Genomic DNA, 20,324 nt, shown 5'->3' on the forward strand with positions numbered 1-20,324 from the left:
GATCACAAAATATTGCTCCAGAAGTTGGACCATTACAGAATACGGGGAGTAGCTCACAATTTGTTCGCCTCTTACTTTAGCAACAGACAGCAAAATGTCATTGGTCACAATGTTGAGAATGGCTGTGATGTGGGGTCTGACTGGGGTAAAGTCAAGTGAGGAGGGAGGGGGGGGGGGGGGCAGGGATCAGTGTTGGGGCCACTCCTGTTCCTTATTTATATAAATGATATGCCCTCTAGTATTACGGGTAACTCTATAATATTTCTGTTTGCTCACTACACTAGCTTGGTTGGTAGTAAAGGATGGTGTGTGCAACATTGGCTCAGTTTCAAATGGTGCACTTCATGACTTAAGTTATGGCTTGTAGAAAATAAACTAATGCTAAATAACAGTAAGACTAGTTTTTAGTTTTTAACACACAGTTCAACAAAACCCAACATTTTAATTTCACAGAATGGGCATATGATTAGTGAAACTGAACAATTCAAATTTCTAGGTGTTCAGGTAGATAGTAAACTGTCGTGGAAGGCCCACGTTCAGGATCTTGTTCAAAGACTTAATGGTGGCATTTTTACTATTTGAATGGTATCTGAAGTGAGTGATCGTTGGACATGAAAATTAGTGTACTTTACTTATTTTCATTCGCGTATGTCCTATGGTATTATATTTTGGGGTAACTCTTCCAATTCCAAAAGGATATTTTTGGCTCAGAAATGGGCAGTTCGGCCAATAAGTTGTGCAAGTTCATGAACCTCTTGTTGACCCCTATTCAAGAGTCTGGGTATTTTGACAGTGCCCTCTTACTATCATTTCTTGCTAACAATATTAGCTTGCTCCCAAGAAAAAGCAGCTTTCACTCAGTTAATACTTGGCAGAAATCAGAACTGCATTTGGATCGGACTTCCTTAACTCTTGTGCAGAAAGGTGTGCAGTATATTGCTGCATCCATTTTCAATAAGCTACCGCTCGAATTAAAAAATCTTAGGAGTAATGCATGCCTTTTCAAATCGAAACTGAAGAGTTTCCTCATGGGTCAATCCTTTTATGCTGTTAATGAATCCCTTGAAAAATTACACTGATTCTTGTTGTATTGTTGATTGTGTTTAAACTTATGGCCTGACTTTTTTCGGGTTTATAAACATTTCATTTTTATCTGTTATTACTTTTATGTTGTAATTTCATGTACTGACATGTTCTATGACCTTTGAGATTTGCTCCTTAATTTGGTCCTATGGAACTTGACGCATAAATAAATAAATAAATAAATAAATGGGACATAATCGAGAGGTTGGTTTGTGCACAAAATCTTGCACTGGTAACACTTTCGCAATTATGGACGGCTACAGAGGTAGTGCGTCTCAGTATTTCTGCAGGGGACTTCTCAACTACTTGTTGAATCCACGCCATGTTGAGTTGTTGCACTACACCAGGCAAAAGGAGGTCCAACACGATATTAGGAGGTATCTCATAACTTTTGTCATCTCGGTGTATTTTTGGATGTACATGATTTTAGAAAAGGTAGCCCATGTTCTGATCGTCTTACGTTTGGCACAAGTAACTGAGAAAAGAAGGGAATTTAGATTGCCAACTTACGGTCTCTTTGTCGACTATGAAAAGGCATTTGAGAAGGTCCAGCAGAAAATGCTATGGGAATCACTAAGGAATTGAGAGTTCCAGTGCATCTGATTATAGCTATCGAGTCATTATACAAAAAAAATACAGTAAGTATCCGCACTGTGAGGAATGGGACAGAATCTACTGACAGCAATCGATGGTCTAGCTGTTCCCCACTCTTTTTAACGTTTACATCGGAAATATCATTTGTAAATGATTGATTTCATTAAATGATACATAATGAAATGATAACTTTTAATTTTATGACTATACTATCTGCCAATGATCATATTATAATAGGAGAATCTGAAGAAAAGGGTCAAATTTCAGTACACAAATTGTGAAACTGCTGCTATATACGGAATGAGAATATCGACAGATAAAACAAAATTGATTGCATTTCAAAGATTGAAGCCCATAAGAGCCAAATGTGCTACAGAAGGAGATATAATTAAACAAGTAAAAGTGTTTGAATATGTAAAGTGCAATTTTAAATTTCCAAAGTCAGATGATGTAGAATTGGCCAGAGTCTGACATTTCTGTGGAACAATACAATGTACATTAAAACATACAACAGAAAGAAACTGATTAAACTCTGAAATGTCATGGTGTTACCTCTGCTGCTGTGTGGTAGCGAATGTTGGACCCTAACATCTGATCAATCACGACGAATCAAATTGGCAGATATGAAGTTCCTTGCTGTGTAGCAGGATATTCATTGTCGGACCATAAAATCAATACTGACATTAGACAAGAACTAAACGTTGAACCTAATACAAATATAATTAAATACCAACTGAACTGGAAAGATCATGTCCAATGTATGTCTAATGACAGAATGACTAAAGCAGCAATACAACACAACCCAATAGTGAGATAAATGTTTCAAGTCCCTGAAAGACATGAGATGAACAACTGTGAGGCAGAACAAGCCAAAAGGCTTAATCCTCAAAGATGACGACGACGATTATTTCAGTCCAAATGTCTAGATCAAATTCCATTGTACTGATACTGGAAAAAAGATTTGAATGATTTGGAAATCAATTTCCACCCTATGTACCATGCAACCTGATCACATATTTTGAAAGTGCAGTCACCGAATTACAAAGTACAAGCCGTAAAGTGTTGTTTTCGTTATTGTCAAGTTTGTCACTTCTGTGGAGATATGGCCTGCAACGCAACGTTCTGACATTGCAAAGAAGTATGATTTGGAGCAGTCCCATTGAGCAGCATACTTAAAAAAGGCAGCATTGTTAAATGCTGAAGCTAGAGGTTCACCTGGATGCAAAAGGAAGACTATCCACATGACAGCATTCCACGATGTGGAAAATATTATTTTAAAATGATTTTGAGGAATGTTAAGTGGCAGCATTCTGGTAATTGGAAACATAGTGCTAGAGAAGGCTCGTGAAATCTCCCTGAAGATTGGTATTTAAAATATCAGTGTGTTGAATGGCTGGAGAGACAAATTTTGAAAAATGTAATAATCTTTCATTTCAGCATGTAAGTGGACAGTGTGAGGCTATGGATGCAGAAAGTGTAAACCACTGGAAGAATATGTCAATGCCACAATTAATACAGGATTATAATCCCAAAGGTATTTTCAATGCACATGAGACTGACATCTTTTACAACTTACTTCCTGCAAGAACTTATTCTGTTGAGGGAGAAAAGTTCCAAGGAAGTAAAAAAAAAGTAAAGAAAGAATGACTGGGCTGTTGTGAGTAAATAGTGATGTCAGTGAGAAGTTGCCTCCACTGATAATAGGAAAATTTAACATCGCAAATCTTTACACAATTTCACACGTGTTTAGATGCCAAGATGGGTGCTGCAGGTAGGAAAATAATATTTATTGACCGATCCCATGTGCATCCCAAGGAAACAAGATTTCTAAGAAATGTAAATGTTGTTTTCCTTCCACCAAACTGCACAAGACAACTGAAGACAACCACATTCCCTAAGATGATGTAAAAGATGGTACTCTGCAGTCCACAGACTATGAATATCTTTGTTGCTGCCTGAAACCATATAATACAATAGATTGTGTTGAACTGTTTTGCAAAGGCTGGTTGTGGTACATCAGTTGCTGCTGAAGGTGACATTGTACCACAATAAGAACAGAGCAGACACGTGTTACTGAAACTCTAACATTCTAGGACATTGTTTCTTGTCATGAGAGACTGATTAATATGAGTAAGATGCTGTGAGAAGGGTGGGACAGGAGGAGGGGGAGGGAGGAGGAGGTGACAATGAAGAAGAAGAAGAAGAAGAAGAAGAAGCCATTGCACCAAGTTTCACAGCTGCTGTACAAGGAATTGATACTCTTGGAAACTACTTTTCCTCTTTTAATACAGATAACTAGTTCCAACAAACATCAACCAACTGGAGCAACCATTTCTCTCACTACAATATGCTGGAAGGACAAAACAAACAAGTTTTCTTGATTTTTACAAAATAGAGAATGTTCATGTGTAAGTGTGTCTGTATGCACAGGCGAGTTCTCGTGCGCACTTTATTTAAATTTGTAAAAAAATATTGGCAAGTTAGTAATTAAATAGCAGTTCTGTCACCTGAAGAAAATTAAATTACAATTCTGGGTTACTGCTTCTGTGTAAATAGGCAAAACCCTCATTTAAGGAAAACCCCTATTTAAGGAAAAACTATACCATCATATCGACGTATCAAAATTTGTGTCTGGATTGAACACTGTTCGGTATGAAGGATGCAACATTTTATCTTTGATTGTGTGTCATTGTCAAGAAAGCCAGCACAAATGGTCAGAGATTTTTATGACTTGTTAGAGAGTACCACAAAAATACTGAACTGGCAGATGCTGTGAGAAAGTTGCTAACTATTTTATGAATGTCTACTTACAGAGGTCCAAGAAACAGTACTATGCTGGAAATCAAAATAATACAGTGCAGCACACTGTATTACTCCCATAGGGACCACTAAAACAAGATTGATTACACATCTCACAAAGGCATTTAAGCAGTCATTTTTCCCATGCCTCCTACATGAATGGAACAGAGAGAAACCCTAATATGTGGTACAATGAGAAGTACCCTCACTGTGCACTTCAGAATGGTTTGTGGAGTATGGATGTAAATAAGTTGCATTTGAAGTAGACATAAAACGTAAAACTGATAAATCCAACATGGAAAAAGAACCATGAAAAATAGTTTAATAACAAAATAAATATGTTAATAGCAGGTACCTTTGTAACTCAGTTTTTCATTTCACAGCATATAGTTTTAATACTCAAGATTACAACAAATTTAAAATTACCCAAAATCTCTAGCTTCACAACTTAATTTTACTGCATATTTTTCACATGTTTAAACTGAAAATAAGAATGGAAGATAAAGAGAGAGGTGATTAGTTGCAGAAAGGCGTATGACCAGGATGCAATCTTTCTAACCTACTATGCAACCTGTACATCAAAGACACAATGATGGAAATAAAACAGGTTTTATGAGTGGGATAAAATTCTGAACAACAGGATATCAATAATAATATTCACTGATGACACTGTTACCCTCAGCAAAAGTGTAGAAGAACTTCATATTGTTGAATGGAATAAACAGTCTATGGGTTGAAAATAAACAAAAGAATCCAGTTCAAATCCTGGCGGTGGATGAAATTTTCAGGACAGTATTTGGCCGGCAAGGGGAGGAAAGTTTGTGACAAGTCCCTGATCACCACTCTTTGCATCGATGTCCTGGACTAAATTCCAAACCTCTCTGCAGTGCCTTCAAAAACAGGGCATGTGACACTGTTGACAGTGATAGTAACCTTGGCCGCCCCCTTGGTGGTATTTGAGAGGAGTACCCTATGGGCCAGCACTGTTTAATCTTCTCCATTCTCTAATCATCATCATCCACAAACATTGCACATATCCACTCCGCCCACCTGTGCTCCATGCAGCGGAGGAAACCTCTTTCTGATTGGATGACAGAAGCCACCCCATGGGGTCTCCAGCCAACAATGCCATACAATTTTACTTCAGTTTAAAGTAATAATGAGTAGCAGAAAAGAGGTTATGAGTAAATTTAATATCAATATCGGACTGCTAAGAGAATGAAATGAAGAAATTCTGCTATGTGGAGGAGGAGAGGGGTGGGGGTGGGGGTGGGGGTGGGGGGGAGGGGGGAGAGGGAAGGTGAGGACGACACAAGAAGCAGACCAGCTCAGTCAATCAGGGCCGACTTCATTAAGAAATTTCTACTAGTACTAGACCCTAATCTGAAGAAAAAAATTCTGAGGATGTATATCTGATGCCAAGCAGTGTGTAAATGAATCATGCACTATGGGAGACCTGGAAAAGAAGAGAATCAATGCTTTTGTTATGTACTGTTAATGAAGGATGTTGAAAATTGGATGGACTGATATAATATGGAAAGAGGCAACTCACCACAGAAATGGTGAGGAATTTAATATGTGGATAACACCGACTACAATAGACAGGAGGACAGGACTTGTTCAGATATATGGGAATAACTGTCATGATACTAAAGGGCAACAGAGGAAGACAGAAACTGGAGCAAATAATTCAGGAGATTGGGTGTTAGTGGTACATTGAGTTAAAGAGGAAGTCAAAACAGGCTGCATCAAGTCAATCAGAAGACTGACGATAAAAAAATCTGATTCCAATGAATCATGGGAGAATCCAGGTCAGCAAATTTTTCGTTTAACATTCTTGGAAACTTTCACACACCCCACAAATCTAGATCTGTAATGCCAGATTGGGATCTGAATCCAGCTCTACCCTTATGAAATTCCAATGTCGGTATTACACCACTTCAGTCACTACCAAGGAGAGCATATATGGCAAATAATGGATTACTCGTGGTCATTAGTTTGATTGCCTGAGCAGTAACATACTGATTACATGATGTCAATGATTACATTCTTCTAAAAATTACGTGAATGATCTATGCAAGCATAAAAAATTATTTTTGTTGTTACTCTCTCACTGTGCCTTTCAAGAGCAACACACCAGTTTCAGTTATTCACTTTCTGTTCTCTTTTTTCCCCTTGTTATTTCCCTTATTCACAGTGTATACACGGACAAGACAAAAAAAAAAAATCCCGGATTTTTCCTGAATTTCCCAGTTAAAAATACATTTTCTCCCAAGTGAAAATACACTTTTTCCGTGTTAAGTGACAGTACACTTTTCCTCGGAACAGTAAAACTTGTCAAACCTTTGAATGGTTATGGTTTTATACACTGGTGTAGAATTTCCCGGCCCTTTAGAAAACCAAACTCAGTATAAAATAAAAAAAAAAAAAAAACTCATTTTGGAAAGATCTTTAATATGCAGCAACGTGAATGCTGCATATTTTCATATTACAAAAGTATAAATTTTAATTCCACCAAACACCGCATGTTACTTTCCGAAGCATTGAAATCGAGATCGCAATGCGCTTTCGTAAGCCAATCATAGCTTATGTCACATGATCTCATCATCAGCCGATGACAGTGGATATTCAGAGCATAAGACACGTGATGTAATCAGCCAATAGCAACATCATTGTTAAGTAGCGCATATACACAAATTGGAAAAGTTAATGGTTTAAATTAATATACATAGTGTTGCTAAAAGAAAAGCAAAGCTTTCATATATAATATTGGTTTCAAAGATTAATAAGCTGCTTTCACGTATAATATTGATCTTTTTTGCACATGTTACACTTTAAGATACATCACACAAATATGACAGTAAACATTTTAATACCGACATAAATGTCTGATCTTTTGGGCTCGAAATTTTTCTTAATGATCGTCCTCAAAGAGTTGATTTTTAAATGAGAGGTAAATGCTCTGTGATTTAAGAAATTCATTGTACATTCTTGTACATAGTTCAGCTTGCATAAAAGGAAATTTACTTTGAAAGTAACGCTTTTCAAACAACCATTCGCAATATTTTCCTGCGACCTGTTAGAAACAGGTTCGTTTTAGCAGCTGCCCGAGAGCGCCAGGTAACAGGCGTCACTGCACTTGCGCAGCTAGGATGGCGCAGGAAGCTCGTATGCTCGTATGTGTAAAACATTAAAAGATCTTACATTATGTCATAAAAGAAACTACACATCAGAGGATACTCCAAGAGCATCAGAGTTTCGTGAACCATACTAAAATTCACAATTCGGCTTACAGTGCACATTCGTATGTCCAGATTCGGATGTAAATTTTCTTGGAGAACCAGTACTGCATTATCTCATGTTTGGTTCTTTATTATGGCATAATGCCATACATGCTAGAAGATGAAAAGATGCACTTTTGAAATGCAGCAAACAGTTGAAACTAACCAACAGTGTGGAATTAAACATTTCGTTTCAAATAAATTGACTGTCTCAGCGGAAAAGATTAATACAAGCCAAATTTCTTTAGCAAACTGACAAAAATAACTTCATTGTTCCGCAAGGCACTTAATGCTTGACTGTCAGAAAGGTGGAAATAAAATCTGAAACTAGTAACATATTTTAGCCTTCCGTAATTATGTGAATTTATTTTTCATTCACTTGACAGCTCCCAGCCACAGAAATCCGTTAGGTTTTCATTTGACGTGAATGCAATAAACGAAGAGTGAACAGCAAAATCACTAAATGTAAACATGGGTCACGCAGAGACTATCCACCTTCCCACTGCAACTCAGACTGCTCTGTACATCAGCATAGGATCAACGATATTTCTGAACTAGATAGTGGCGGTCTCCCCCCCCCCCCTTTTTCCTTCCTCCCTAGAGCGTTTGAGGTACGGCGTCAAATTATTTCGGGCTGGGGGGAGGGGGGGGGGAGGAGATAGACCTTTCAAAAATGTGTTCATTTTGTAGCGCACATCTTTCTGAAGAGTCCGATACATAAAATGTGTTCGAGGAAATGTAAGACATGTTATTTGGTCTTAAGAGAGCCTAAGTGCAGTGCCACGCCTCTTCACACAGCATTCTTCTATCACAAGTCATTGTATTTTACTCTGTGGAATTCAAATGCAAAATATTTTGTAATGGATGCCCCATCAAACTATATTCAGGACAGTGGAAATTAAAATGTCCTGTGGTGTCTCTCCTGCTCCCAGTTGCCCAGTTTCACATCCAGCCCCTCTTGTTTTTATATTAAAAAAAAAAAAACACCCTCCCAATTAATATTAGATGGGATTATTTGTAACACGGAGAGCAAGAACATTTCAGAAAATTTGCACTCATTATTGCCTATTAGCTAATAACTTGCTTTTCTGTGTAACATAAAATTAGGTATAGAATTCATGAAACCAATAAAGAAAAGTGACAAGCAAACCAGTACACATTTCTTCAATCATGCCATTTTTTTCTCTCTAAGCTTGCTACAGTTTTACCTGCTGTCCTTTCCTTTCTGCGAAAGGATCTATTACCTCAAAATTCATGAAAAGTTTTGCCACATGAGAAAACGAAATGTCGTTTTCTAATACTGAAAAAGCTTTTAATACAAACAGTACCCCATACCGGTGTTTTTTCTCAATCTGATTACGTGTATTTTGTCATTGTCTGTTAGATAAAATGAAATAGGCCTGTCTAATAGTGCAGCAAATGTAACACACACCAAATAAAACAGACTGTTTTAGCACAAATGGTCACTTTTTTTTAACATGACAGAATATAATTCAGGAAGTACCAATATCAAATGCCTGTTAGGCCTACTACAAGCAACAAGCTTTATGTTTGGAAATAGCTTCACATTTCATTCATACGCTCCAGCTTCTCAAGCATGAGATCGAAAAGTAGTAATACGAAATTTTTATGTAAATTTGGAATCGTCATATTCTTACATAATTTGTGTGATGTCCCTGTTTCTTCTCCTTCCTCGTTCTAACGAACAATCTTGTCATCACTAATTCTGTAACTATTCCTGCCAGTGTCAAAACTACTTCTCCGGTTAATTTCACTAAACCTGCCACAATCAACTGTTTAGTTATCTCGCTTTTATTCTCGGGTTAGGTGTTATTACGTGTTCATACAACGCTTTTTCCGCGCTACTCCCAGAATAGAACTTAGGTGGCTGTTACCGGGGTCTGTACAACTGGCTGTTACTAGTGTAGCGGTATGGTCAAAAATTTTCTATCAAAATTTCATTTTCTTGGATACACTGAGAAGGTAATACGTAGTCTTTCTGACATGTTATTCCTGTTAGTAGTTTATTTCCATGCTGGTAGTCTGAATCTATGGATTTCGCTGGTAATTATAACAATGCTGATTATTCACAAACCCAGTCAATCACATAAACAGCAATTGACATTCACCCTTTCAGCTTTATTCCACTCGGCTTGTATAGCCCCCTTCTGTCTGCAGGAAAGTTTATTTCTAGATGCAACGGGGATTTCCTTAGCATAGACATGACATACACTATGCACGCATTCAAAAATCAACTTATGATCTATTCAGAAATAAACTTAGAATATGTTCACAAATGTTCAAAAATCAACAGGGATAGCTACTTTGTGGAACAAGGATTTTTCCTCAAGAATATGAATTCTTGCCGCCCAGGGCAGATAGCCTGGTTTGCCCCCATTGAATTTGGCAGCTTGCATGTGCCAGTAAAATTTTTCCGGGTAGAACCTTGCTGCTTGCTGCTACTGCTTATGCAGCTAACAGCCAAACTTCTGTAGCCAGAAATGGGTGAAGGTACTTCACACACATGACTCAACTGCACCTGCGCCCGCTCGCAACTCCTCAAACGAACCTAATGTAAACAGTTGTGACGTCTCGCTCATCGGAGGCAATTTGTTGTTATGAAGCATTGCACAGTCTTCCTAACGCCTTTGACGCATTTTGCTGTTGGCAGAGGCTTGTCTGAGTACTGTGTTTTGTTTTTGTATAGGGTGCATTTCCTTTGCAACTTAAGTTTTATTTTTGTTTTTCTCTCGCTAATGTTTTATTGCTGCAATATTATTCTGCAGTAGCAGGATACAGTAATATCCTTTGTTAGAGTATTGTTTTTTACCAGTCAAAATTACAAAAATTTAACTGAAAACTAAGACCAAAAAAAATTTGTGGAATTCTAAAAAATTCCAGGGGTTTTTCCGGTTTTCTCCCGGTTGTCCCGAGTCGTATACACCCTGTTATTGTTTCTCTTTCCTCTCAAGTCACTTCATATCTGTTTATTTCCTGCCTGGAATACTTTTATTCAAAAATGGTTCAAATGGCTCTGAGCACTATGGGATTTAACATCTCAGGTCATCCGTCCGCTAGAACTTAAAACTACTTAAACCTAACCAACCTAAGGACATCACACACATCCATGCCCAAGGCAGTATTCGAACCTGCAACAGTAGCAGTCCCGTGGTTACGGACTGCAGCCACTGATTCAAAGTATATCACATCATCTCTTTCATACGCACTCTTTTATATTTTCTATGTTCTGAAATGTTTTAACATGACAGTACTTCTCAGTTTCCAACTGCATTAGGTTTAGTGGATCCAATCTCTCCTTATAATTCTTCTTTCCCACATTTCTAGTTTATTGACAATCTGGTTAACCTTACTACATTCTAAACGCTGACAAAGTTTTTGACAATGATTTTTTGTTGTAAATATTCCTCTTGGTAGTACAGATTTTCCCCTATTTCATTTCTTTTCTTCCACAACAGATTTTTAAAGCAAATTTTTACATTATTTCTCACTTTTTTTTCAATTTGCCAATATTTATTTTTAGAAAATTTTGGAGAGCATATGTTCAGAGCAATTTGATGTTTTATACAGAGATTCGTAAAGCTGAGTTTCTGGCTACTTCTTTCAAGAAATTAACTTGCATCACATTCAGCTGTTAAGATTTTCAGGAAGTATAGCAAAATCAGCAACAAACGCTGCTGTAGCAGGAGCAGGAGTAGTAGCAGCAGCAGCAGCAGCAGCAGCAGCAGCAGCAGCGGTGGCAGCAGCAGCATTTCGGCATCTCAACAACAAGCACTATATGTGAAAATATATCATTTGCAGAATACTTACAATTCTATCAGCTTTTTGTTTTGAATTTTGCATTCTTGAATTACATCCTCTTCATCCAATAATTCATATACTGAGACATCCTGAGAAAAAAAAGAACAGTCCACAAGCTTTACAAACACACAGAGACAAAAAAACACATTAATTACTGCATCCTTAAGTTAATTTACATCCTGCATTTACTGTCATGAGATTTATGATCACTTTCTATGTTTTCCTCACAGTTTATCAAGATAGATCCAATGTTGTTCCTGTACCATATTATGCTGCCATATTGTAAAATTTGAATAATATGGTAACTATATATCCTTCCTACACATATTTTTATGCACAGTGCTGTTTAAGACTGTGTGAATCTAGTCACAATATATACAAAGTAAGAAAACTTGATACCCATATGAGAATCATTTTACTATGGTATTAAAACTATTAAACTTTGTTAATTTTTAAAGCCTGTATCTACTGAAACAGATTAGATTAGATTAGTTTTCGTTCCATAGATCCGTGCTGAGGAGATCCTCGTGGATGTGGAACATTTGTCTCTGACATACTGCCTAGTGGCTTCATCTCAATCATTGGCTGAGGTTTTAAAATAAAAAAAAGAAGAAAAAGAAAGGAGTCCCCCAAAGATCCGAGACTGCAGCCAACACACAATACATCAAACAAGTGGCCACGAAAACCTCAGAAATTTTATGTCTCTGACCCTTAAGAAGTTGCTTATCTGTAACAAAGGGGTAACATACCGTACCTTTGATTTCTGTACATGTAACTTTTGTGTCATGTGTAACTAATAAAGGACTATCATTTGTGTTGCCTTCCAAATATGAAGTCTGTATGAACACAAGAATCTCAGAGGAATACCAATAATATATTTTCCATATCCTACATGCGTAATCAAGTGTATACAATCTATCATTTTCAGAACTGCAAGAACAGTCATGCAAGTAAGCAATTTTTTGTTACACATATTCCACTAGACTTGTATAAGAGTGTTCTTAAAATTAACACCCATCAGTACTGACAACAATACTACAGGAATCGCTTTATGTTAGGAACAGCAATAATTTGGATGTATGTATGCACCAAAGATTTGTGCTATTGTCGCATCAAAACATTGCCCACACGTGTAAAAATATTTTTCAACTGAAATTAGTACTTGTTTCTACATTTGAATGTGTGTGTGAATTCCTAAGGGACCAAACTGCTGCGGTCACTGGCCCCTAGACTTACACACTACTTAAACTAACCGCACGGCCACTCTGCATGGCACATTTTGAATGTTGAAATGCCTCCGTGTTAAGAATCTTTTACTAACCATCCTACACTAAAATTCAAAAATGGCTCTGAGCACTATGCGACTTAACTTCTGAGGTCATCAGTCACCTAGAACTTAAAACTAATTAAACCTAACTAACCGAAGGACATCACACACATACATGCCCGAGGCAGGATTCGAACCTGCGACCATAGCGGTCGCTCGGTTCCAGACTGTAGCGCCTAGAACCGCACGACCACTCTGGCCAGCACTAAAATTCAGCAATAGAATAATCAAAAAATGTTAGCTACATTATGCTCTTGAACACCACTACTAGATGAATCTACATTATTTCCACCGTAAATGCCTTGCAGTAAATACAGATGACACAGTTGAATACACAGTTTTGTATTATAAATATTAAATTTGTACCTGTTGCTTTTTTTTGGTCATCAGTTTTCTGACTAGTTTGACATGGCCTGCCACAAATTCCTCTCCTGTGCCAACCTCTTCATTTCACAATAGCAATTGCACCCTATGTCCTCAATTCTTTGTTGGGCGTATTCCAATCTTGTCTTTCTCTACAGTTTTTACCCTCTACAGCTCCCACTAATACTATGGAAGTTATTCCCGATGCCGTAACAGATGTCATGTAATTTTATACTTCCTTGTCCATGTTTTCCATATGCTCCTTTCCTAATCGATTCTGCAGAGAACCTTCTCATTCCTTGCCTTATCAGTCTACCCAATTTTCAACTTTCTTCTGTAGCACCACATCTCAAAAGCTTTCCGGTTATCCTACAGTCCATGTCTCACTACAGTACAATGATGGGTTCCAAATGAACATTCTCAGAAATTTCTTCCTCGAGTCAAGACCTATGTTGATACTAGCAAACTTCTCTTGGCCAGAAATCCCTTTTTCACCAGTGCTAGTCTGCTCTTTACATTCTCCTTGCTTTGTTCATCATAGACTATTTTGCCACCTAGGTAGTGGAATTCTTCAACTTCGTCATCCCCACTGTAATGCTAAGTTAATGTTGCCAATTCCGCTACTTATCATTACTTCTGTCTTTATTTGATAAACTCTCGGTCCATATTCTGTACTCATTACACTGTTGATTCCATTCAACACACCCTGAAATCATCCTCCATTTTCACCGAAGATAGCAATGACATCAGCGAATCTTATTGATATCCTTTCACCCTAAATTTCAATCCCATTCTTGAAACTTTTATTTCCCCTCAATTCTTCTTCCATGTACAGACTGAACAGTGGGGTGAAAGACTACATCCCAGTCTTACACCCTGTTCAATCCGAGCACTTCATTCTTGATCTTCCAGTCTTATTGTTCCCTTTTGGTTCTTGTACATATAGTCCATTACCCTCCTTTCTCTATAGCTTATCCTATTTTTATCACAATTTCCAACATCTTGCACCAGTTTACATTGACAACTGATTTTCCAAAGTCAACAAATCCTATGAATGTGACTTGATTTTTCTTCACTCCTGCTACCATTATCAACCACGACATCAGAACAGCCTCTCTGCTTCCTTTCCTAAAGCCAAATTGATCGTTATCTAACAGACCCTCAATTTTCTTTTCCATTATTCTTGTCAGCAACTTGGATGCATGAGCTGTTAAGCTGACCCTGAGATAATTCTTGCACTTGTTGGCTCTTGCTATCTTTGGAGTTGTGTGGATGATGTTTTCCCAAAAGTATGAAGGCGTATCACCGGTCTCGTACATTCTACATACCAACATGAATAGCCATTTTGTTGCCACTTCCCCAATGCTGCTCCTTAGCAACTGATAATGAAGTCATCTGAAATTAAACTTTGAAACAATCGAAAAATGTTTGATCATGATCAAACTTCATGATGAAATGAAGGCTTGGAGGAAGAACATGTTAGCCTTCAATTTAATAAGCATTAATTTCATGATGTAATCTGTTGTCTTTTCAAATGTACCACAGAGGTAACAAGTAGATCCATAAGCACTGCTAGAATATGCTGTCTGCTATTTGAATTACTTTTCTTATTGTATTTGCGTTCTTGTCTTTGAATTAAACCAAACATATATAACACATAGTAATGCAAAATGCACTCTTGCAGGTTACCACTTTCTTCCACAGACCACTTCAAATATCAAAGTGACTATACAATCCTATGACGAATGACATTTTTCCTATTCAGTAACGTATTTAATGTATGCAGTATAGAACAGGTAACAGCACCAGTATATATACATATTTAAAAAAAGAAGAAGAAGTTGTCACTATATGCTTACCTTATTATTCAATAAAACATCAATATGAGGAGATGTCGACTGATTGAACTTCCAGTACATTCTTGAATTTGTGTTTCGTAAGTATCTGAAAATGAGAACTTCCATCATTTTCAATTGTGTAAATGTATTATGAAAATAAAGTATTTCTGTAAATCATTTCTGCCTTGCATCTTCAAAGAAGAAATGATCTACACTAATAAAATCCTGTAAAGAAAAAATATGGCCTCTCATTTACACTTTCTAATGGGCTAAGAGTATACAAAAAATAAACAAGCAAAATGTAATACATGACAACTAAACAAATCCCATACACCTCGCACAGCAAAAAAAATTACCTGTCACCTACTTAACGTAAATTTAGTGTGATTTAAAAGAAACCTGTGTGATGCACATGCAAAAAAATTTGTGTTCTCCAAAAATTTGAAACTTCTGAAAAACTTATGACCTCATTCTAACAACCAGCAGTTTAAAAGCTAAAACATATTTATCTCATGCCATGAGAATTAATTGCTCTCATATTCAAAAACAGTCATAGGAGAAAGAAATTGCAATGAACCTATGAAAGTTGCAATGCCACATTCTGAATATTACAAGAAGATATCTTTAGAGAAATGGATTTGTTTTCAACATCGAAGATAATGTTCTGATAACTTTTCTTTTGAAGTATGTAGCTTTGGAACTAATGCCATAGTTAAAAATCAGTTTTTCATTCCAATATTCTGTTAGCGAGATTCCTTCTCTTAAATAATAAGAGATGTGTGTGTGTGTGTGTGTGTGTGTGTGTGTGTGTGTGTGTGTGTTGGGGTTTATGGGAATAATAAGAGATAACCAAGATTTTACTTGTTTCATATAATGTTTGTGCAAAAAACATAAGACACAATTTCCCCTGGATTATCATTTCATTATCAAGTTTTTAAGACTGCTTTAGAGTAAAACTTCACTGGAATACAATACATGCTGTGACAATAAAAATTAGATTTGCACATCACTTTACAGTCTTACAAATGAATTTACTGACTGCTTTTCTGGGTACTACCAGGTTTATACAGTAGCCAACATACCATCTACCAGGCCAATAAAAACGAAGATTTCAAACTTAACTGCAAACGAAATATAACCAATAATTAACTCTGTGGGTCCATTCTAATTTAATAGACACAGACACACTAAATATAATGCTGATTGGTTGCTAAAGCTGACAGGTCCAGAAAGTTATCATTTTCCGTCAATCTACTTCTTTCAAATCTTCAACTCCTATCAATTACCTCGCCAGTGCCTTCCTTCAGTGCATGTACAGTACAGATTCTCATTTACATACAGCTGCCACATGCTACACGCAGGAACATGAAAATTCTAGCAATGTAATAGGCTACACACTGAGTTCAATCTGGATTTTGCGAATATGAAAACCAGTCTCTCAATTTCAGAGCAATACAAAGGTATACACTAGGAACTTCACCTAACTGCAGTAGAGTCCAGCTACCCAAAGCAAGAATGTTTGCAGATCAAGCCTAACACTAAACACATTCAGTTAAAAGTGTCAATGTTTCATTCAAAGTCCAGTTGCTGAATTCATAAACAGCCATTAGTTATGGCTGAGAGCAACAAATAAAGAAACACATAAATTTAATGACATGCCAATGAAATAGTCAGAAAGAATTAACAGTGACTTTGTTCATCAAAAATAATAAAAAGTACATCAGAGAAGAGGTATAATGGAAGGGAAACAGCCGCACTTGAACCAATCAACAGAACCAGAGTACACAGTCTGACCTTGAGACACCCACTACAGCTACATTATGAAATATTGCTCGTCAGTTTTCATCCTTCTTGGATAAAGATGACTATGGACTGTCTTTAACACTATGACAGTGAATGAAGTCAGTCCCCTGCATTAAGCAGCAGAAGATATATATATATATATAATAAGAGGAAACATTGACGAGGCAACCGTTGGTTGCGAAAGCTATCGACGTGCCAGTGCTTTCGTGTGGTAAGTCACATCATTCCACGTGGGAAAAATATATCTAAAAACACAGATGATGTGACTTACCGAACGAAAGTGCTGGCAGGTCGATAGACACACAAACAAACACAAACATACACTTGAAATTCAAGCTTTCGCAACAAACTGTTGCCTCATCAGGAAAGAGGGAAGGAGAGGGAAAGACGAAAGGATGTGGGTTTTAAGGGAGAGGGTAAGAAGCCATTCCAATCCCGGGAGCGGAAAGACTTACCTTAGGGGGAAAGAAGGGGTATACACTCGCACACACACACATATCCATCCGCACATACACAGACACAAGCAGACATTTGTAAAGGCAAAGAGTTTGGGCCAAGGGATACGACTTCCTCAAATCCTGCCCTGAAATGAGATCCATCCTTCATGAAATCCTCCCCACTACACCAAGAGTGTCTTTCCGCCATCCACCTAACCTTCGTAACCTGTTAGTTCATCCCTATGAAATCCCCAAACCACCTTCCCTACCCTCTGGCTCCTATCCTTGTAACGGCCCCCGGTGTAGAACCTGTCCCATGCACCTTCCCACCACCACCTACTCCAGTCCTGTAACCCGGAAGGTGTACACGATCAAAGGCAGAGCCACGTGTGAAGGCACCCACGTGATTTACCAACTGACTTGCCTACACTGTGATGCATTCTATGTGGGAATGACCAGCAACAAACTGTCCATTCGCATGAATGGACACAGGCAGACAGTGTTTGTTGGTAATGAGGATCACCCTGTGGCTAAACATGCCTTGGTGCACAGCCAGCACATCTTGGCACAGTGTTACACCGTCCGGGTTATCTGGATACTTCCCACCAACACCAACCTATCCGAACTCCGGAGATGGGAACTTGCTCTTCAATATATCCTCTCTTCCCGTTACCCACCAGGCCTCAATCTCCGCTAATTTCAAGTTGCCGCCACTCATACCTCACCTGTCATTCAACAACATCTTTGCCTCTGCACTTCCGCCTCGACTGACATCTCTGCCCAAACTCTTTGTCTTTAAATATATCTGCTTGTGTCTGTATATGTGTGAATGGATGTGTGTGTGTGCGCGCGCGCGCGAGTGTATACCCGTCCTTTTTCCCCCTAAGGTAAGTCTTTCTGCTCCCGGGATTGGAATGACTCCTTACCCTCTCCCTTAAAACCCACATCCTTTCGTCTTTCCCTCTCCTTCCCTCTTTCCTGACGAAGCAACCGTTGGTTGCGAAAGCTAGAATTTTGTGTGTATGTTTGTGTGTATGTTTGTGTGTCTATCGACCTGCCAGCGATTTCGTTTGGTAAGTCACATCATCTTTGTTTTTAGATATATTTTTCCCACGTGGAATGTCAAACTAATTTTCTAGTTCACTAATACACTTACAACAAACAAATGATTCTAATACCTTATGACTATCAACAAAAATTGTCTCTCACCTAATTAAATTCATTTAGCACATTGCCCGAATACAGGTAGATCCTTTTACACACTGCCCGATTATCTCTATGTTTGCATATATACAATTTTAGTTTTAGGTCCAGTGCTGCCATCTGTTAACAGTACAGAAGCACTAATACATCTCAATGAGCATCTTCTGTTGTGTTTTTTGAGACATGAACCGTCAGTTCAATTCCGTTCAGCAGTGAAGTTGCACATATCAGGTAAGAGTATGCTGTCACAGGAAAGCAGCACACATAATGACTGTAAGCATTACGAAGTTACAAGTTTTGGATTGTTACGAGAAAGATGAGCTTACTGTTGATATTCAGCATGCTTTGGGACTTAGAGAGTCCACTGTTAAGAACTATTCATGACAGTGCAAAATCAATTCGAAAAACTGCTCAATCTTCAACTAACTTATAGTGCGTTTAAAGTTAGTTGTGACTTTTGACGTTTGGCTGACCAGAGGGGTATGAGATGCCGTTGCCCAGGTAACACCAATAGCAAGCTGGTTTTCCCTACCAAGCGGCCAGCGTTTCACCTGGTAAAGCGCCTCTGTTGCCACATCATCAATAAACAGTACCATGTGGTGACATGCATTAGATGCATCAACGTTTGTCAGCTATTATTGTGAAATCATATTTTCTTGCATTGAAAAGTTCTGTAGTTGTCAGGTATTGTAAACAAGTGTTTTGTGTTGGCATTGCATTAATATCAACAGTGCAGTACATATGACCAAGAGATTTGCAATGAAAATGTCGTCCAAGAACACGTTCACCGGCTGAGAAGAAACATTCTGCCGCAAAACATTCCTCGGAATTTGACGAAAGTAATGGACAAAACACCATACCACGCAGTTGTGATGCGTGAAGCTCCAACAGTGCACTGAAGGAAAGCTGGTGTTTGGTTCTGGGTACAAGGAATGTTCCACAAGATAAAAGTTTAACGTAGTGTATATATGGCGAAGTTAATGGAATATGTAGTGTTGTAAAAGTCAAAACTCCACACTACCAGGCCGACGAACTGGCTAATGGTAAAGAGCATAGTTCAATCAGGCTTCCTCTGTACCATGCTCATATAAATCCAACATAGTATATGGGTCTAGGCGAAATTTAATGTGGCAAAAAACAGCAGCAAGAAGTTTACCCTCACTAAGATCAAAATGCTGACAAAAGAAGTCACTGTAAATGTTCAACAACAGGACTACATCTACATCTACATCTATACTCCGCGAGCCACCTTACGGTGTGTGGCGGAGGGTACTTATTGTACCACTATCTGATCCCCCCTTCCCTGTTCCATTCACGAATTGTGCGTGGGAAGAACGACTGCTTGTAAGTCTCCGTATTTGCTCTAATTTCTCGGATCTTTTCGTTGTGATCATTACGCGAGATATATGTGGGCGGTAGTAATATGTTGCCCATCTCTTCCCGGAATGTGCTCTCTCGTAATTTCGATAATAAACCTCTCCGTATTGCGTAACGCCTTTCTTGAAGTGTCCGCCACTGGAGCTTGTTCAGCATCTCCGTAACGCTCTCGCGCTGAGTAAATGTCCCCATGACGAATCGCGCTGCTTTTCGCTGGATCATGTCTATCTCTTCTATTAATTCAACCTGGTAAGGGTCCCATACTGATGAGCAATACTCAAGAATCGGACGAACAAGCGTTTTGTAAGCTACTTCTTTCGTCGATGAGTCACATTTTCTTAGAATTCTTCCTATGAATCTCAACCTGGCGCCTGCTTTTCCCACTATTTGTTTTATGTGA

The 20,324-nt window shown here is 38.1% G+C and overlaps 1 protein-coding gene across 4 annotated transcripts in view; it reads right to left on the bottom strand.

Annotated features, from left to right (window-relative positions):
- Positions 1-20,324, bottom strand: part of LOC126247510 (serine/threonine-protein phosphatase 6 regulatory subunit 3) — a 182,833-nt gene that overhangs the window by 155,590 nt on the left and 6,919 nt on the right. For all 4 annotated transcript variants that reach the window (XM_049948489.1, XM_049948490.1, XM_049948487.1 and 1 more), the window contains 2 exons: positions 15,126-15,210; positions 11,586-11,665 (listed from right to left, as the gene is read on the bottom strand). In XM_049948489.1, the coding sequence (XP_049804446.1) occupies positions 11,586-11,665; positions 15,126-15,185 (140 nt within the window). In that variant the 5' untranslated portion in view covers positions 15,186-15,210. The remainder of the gene's footprint in view (positions 1-11,585; positions 11,666-15,125; positions 15,211-20,324) is intronic.

The sequence above is a fragment of the Schistocerca nitens genome, chromosome 1, assembly GCF_023898315.1.
Source record: "Schistocerca nitens isolate TAMUIC-IGC-003100 chromosome 1, iqSchNite1.1, whole genome shotgun sequence".
NCBI classification, from domain to species: Eukaryota; Metazoa; Arthropoda; class Insecta; order Orthoptera; family Acrididae; genus Schistocerca; species Schistocerca nitens.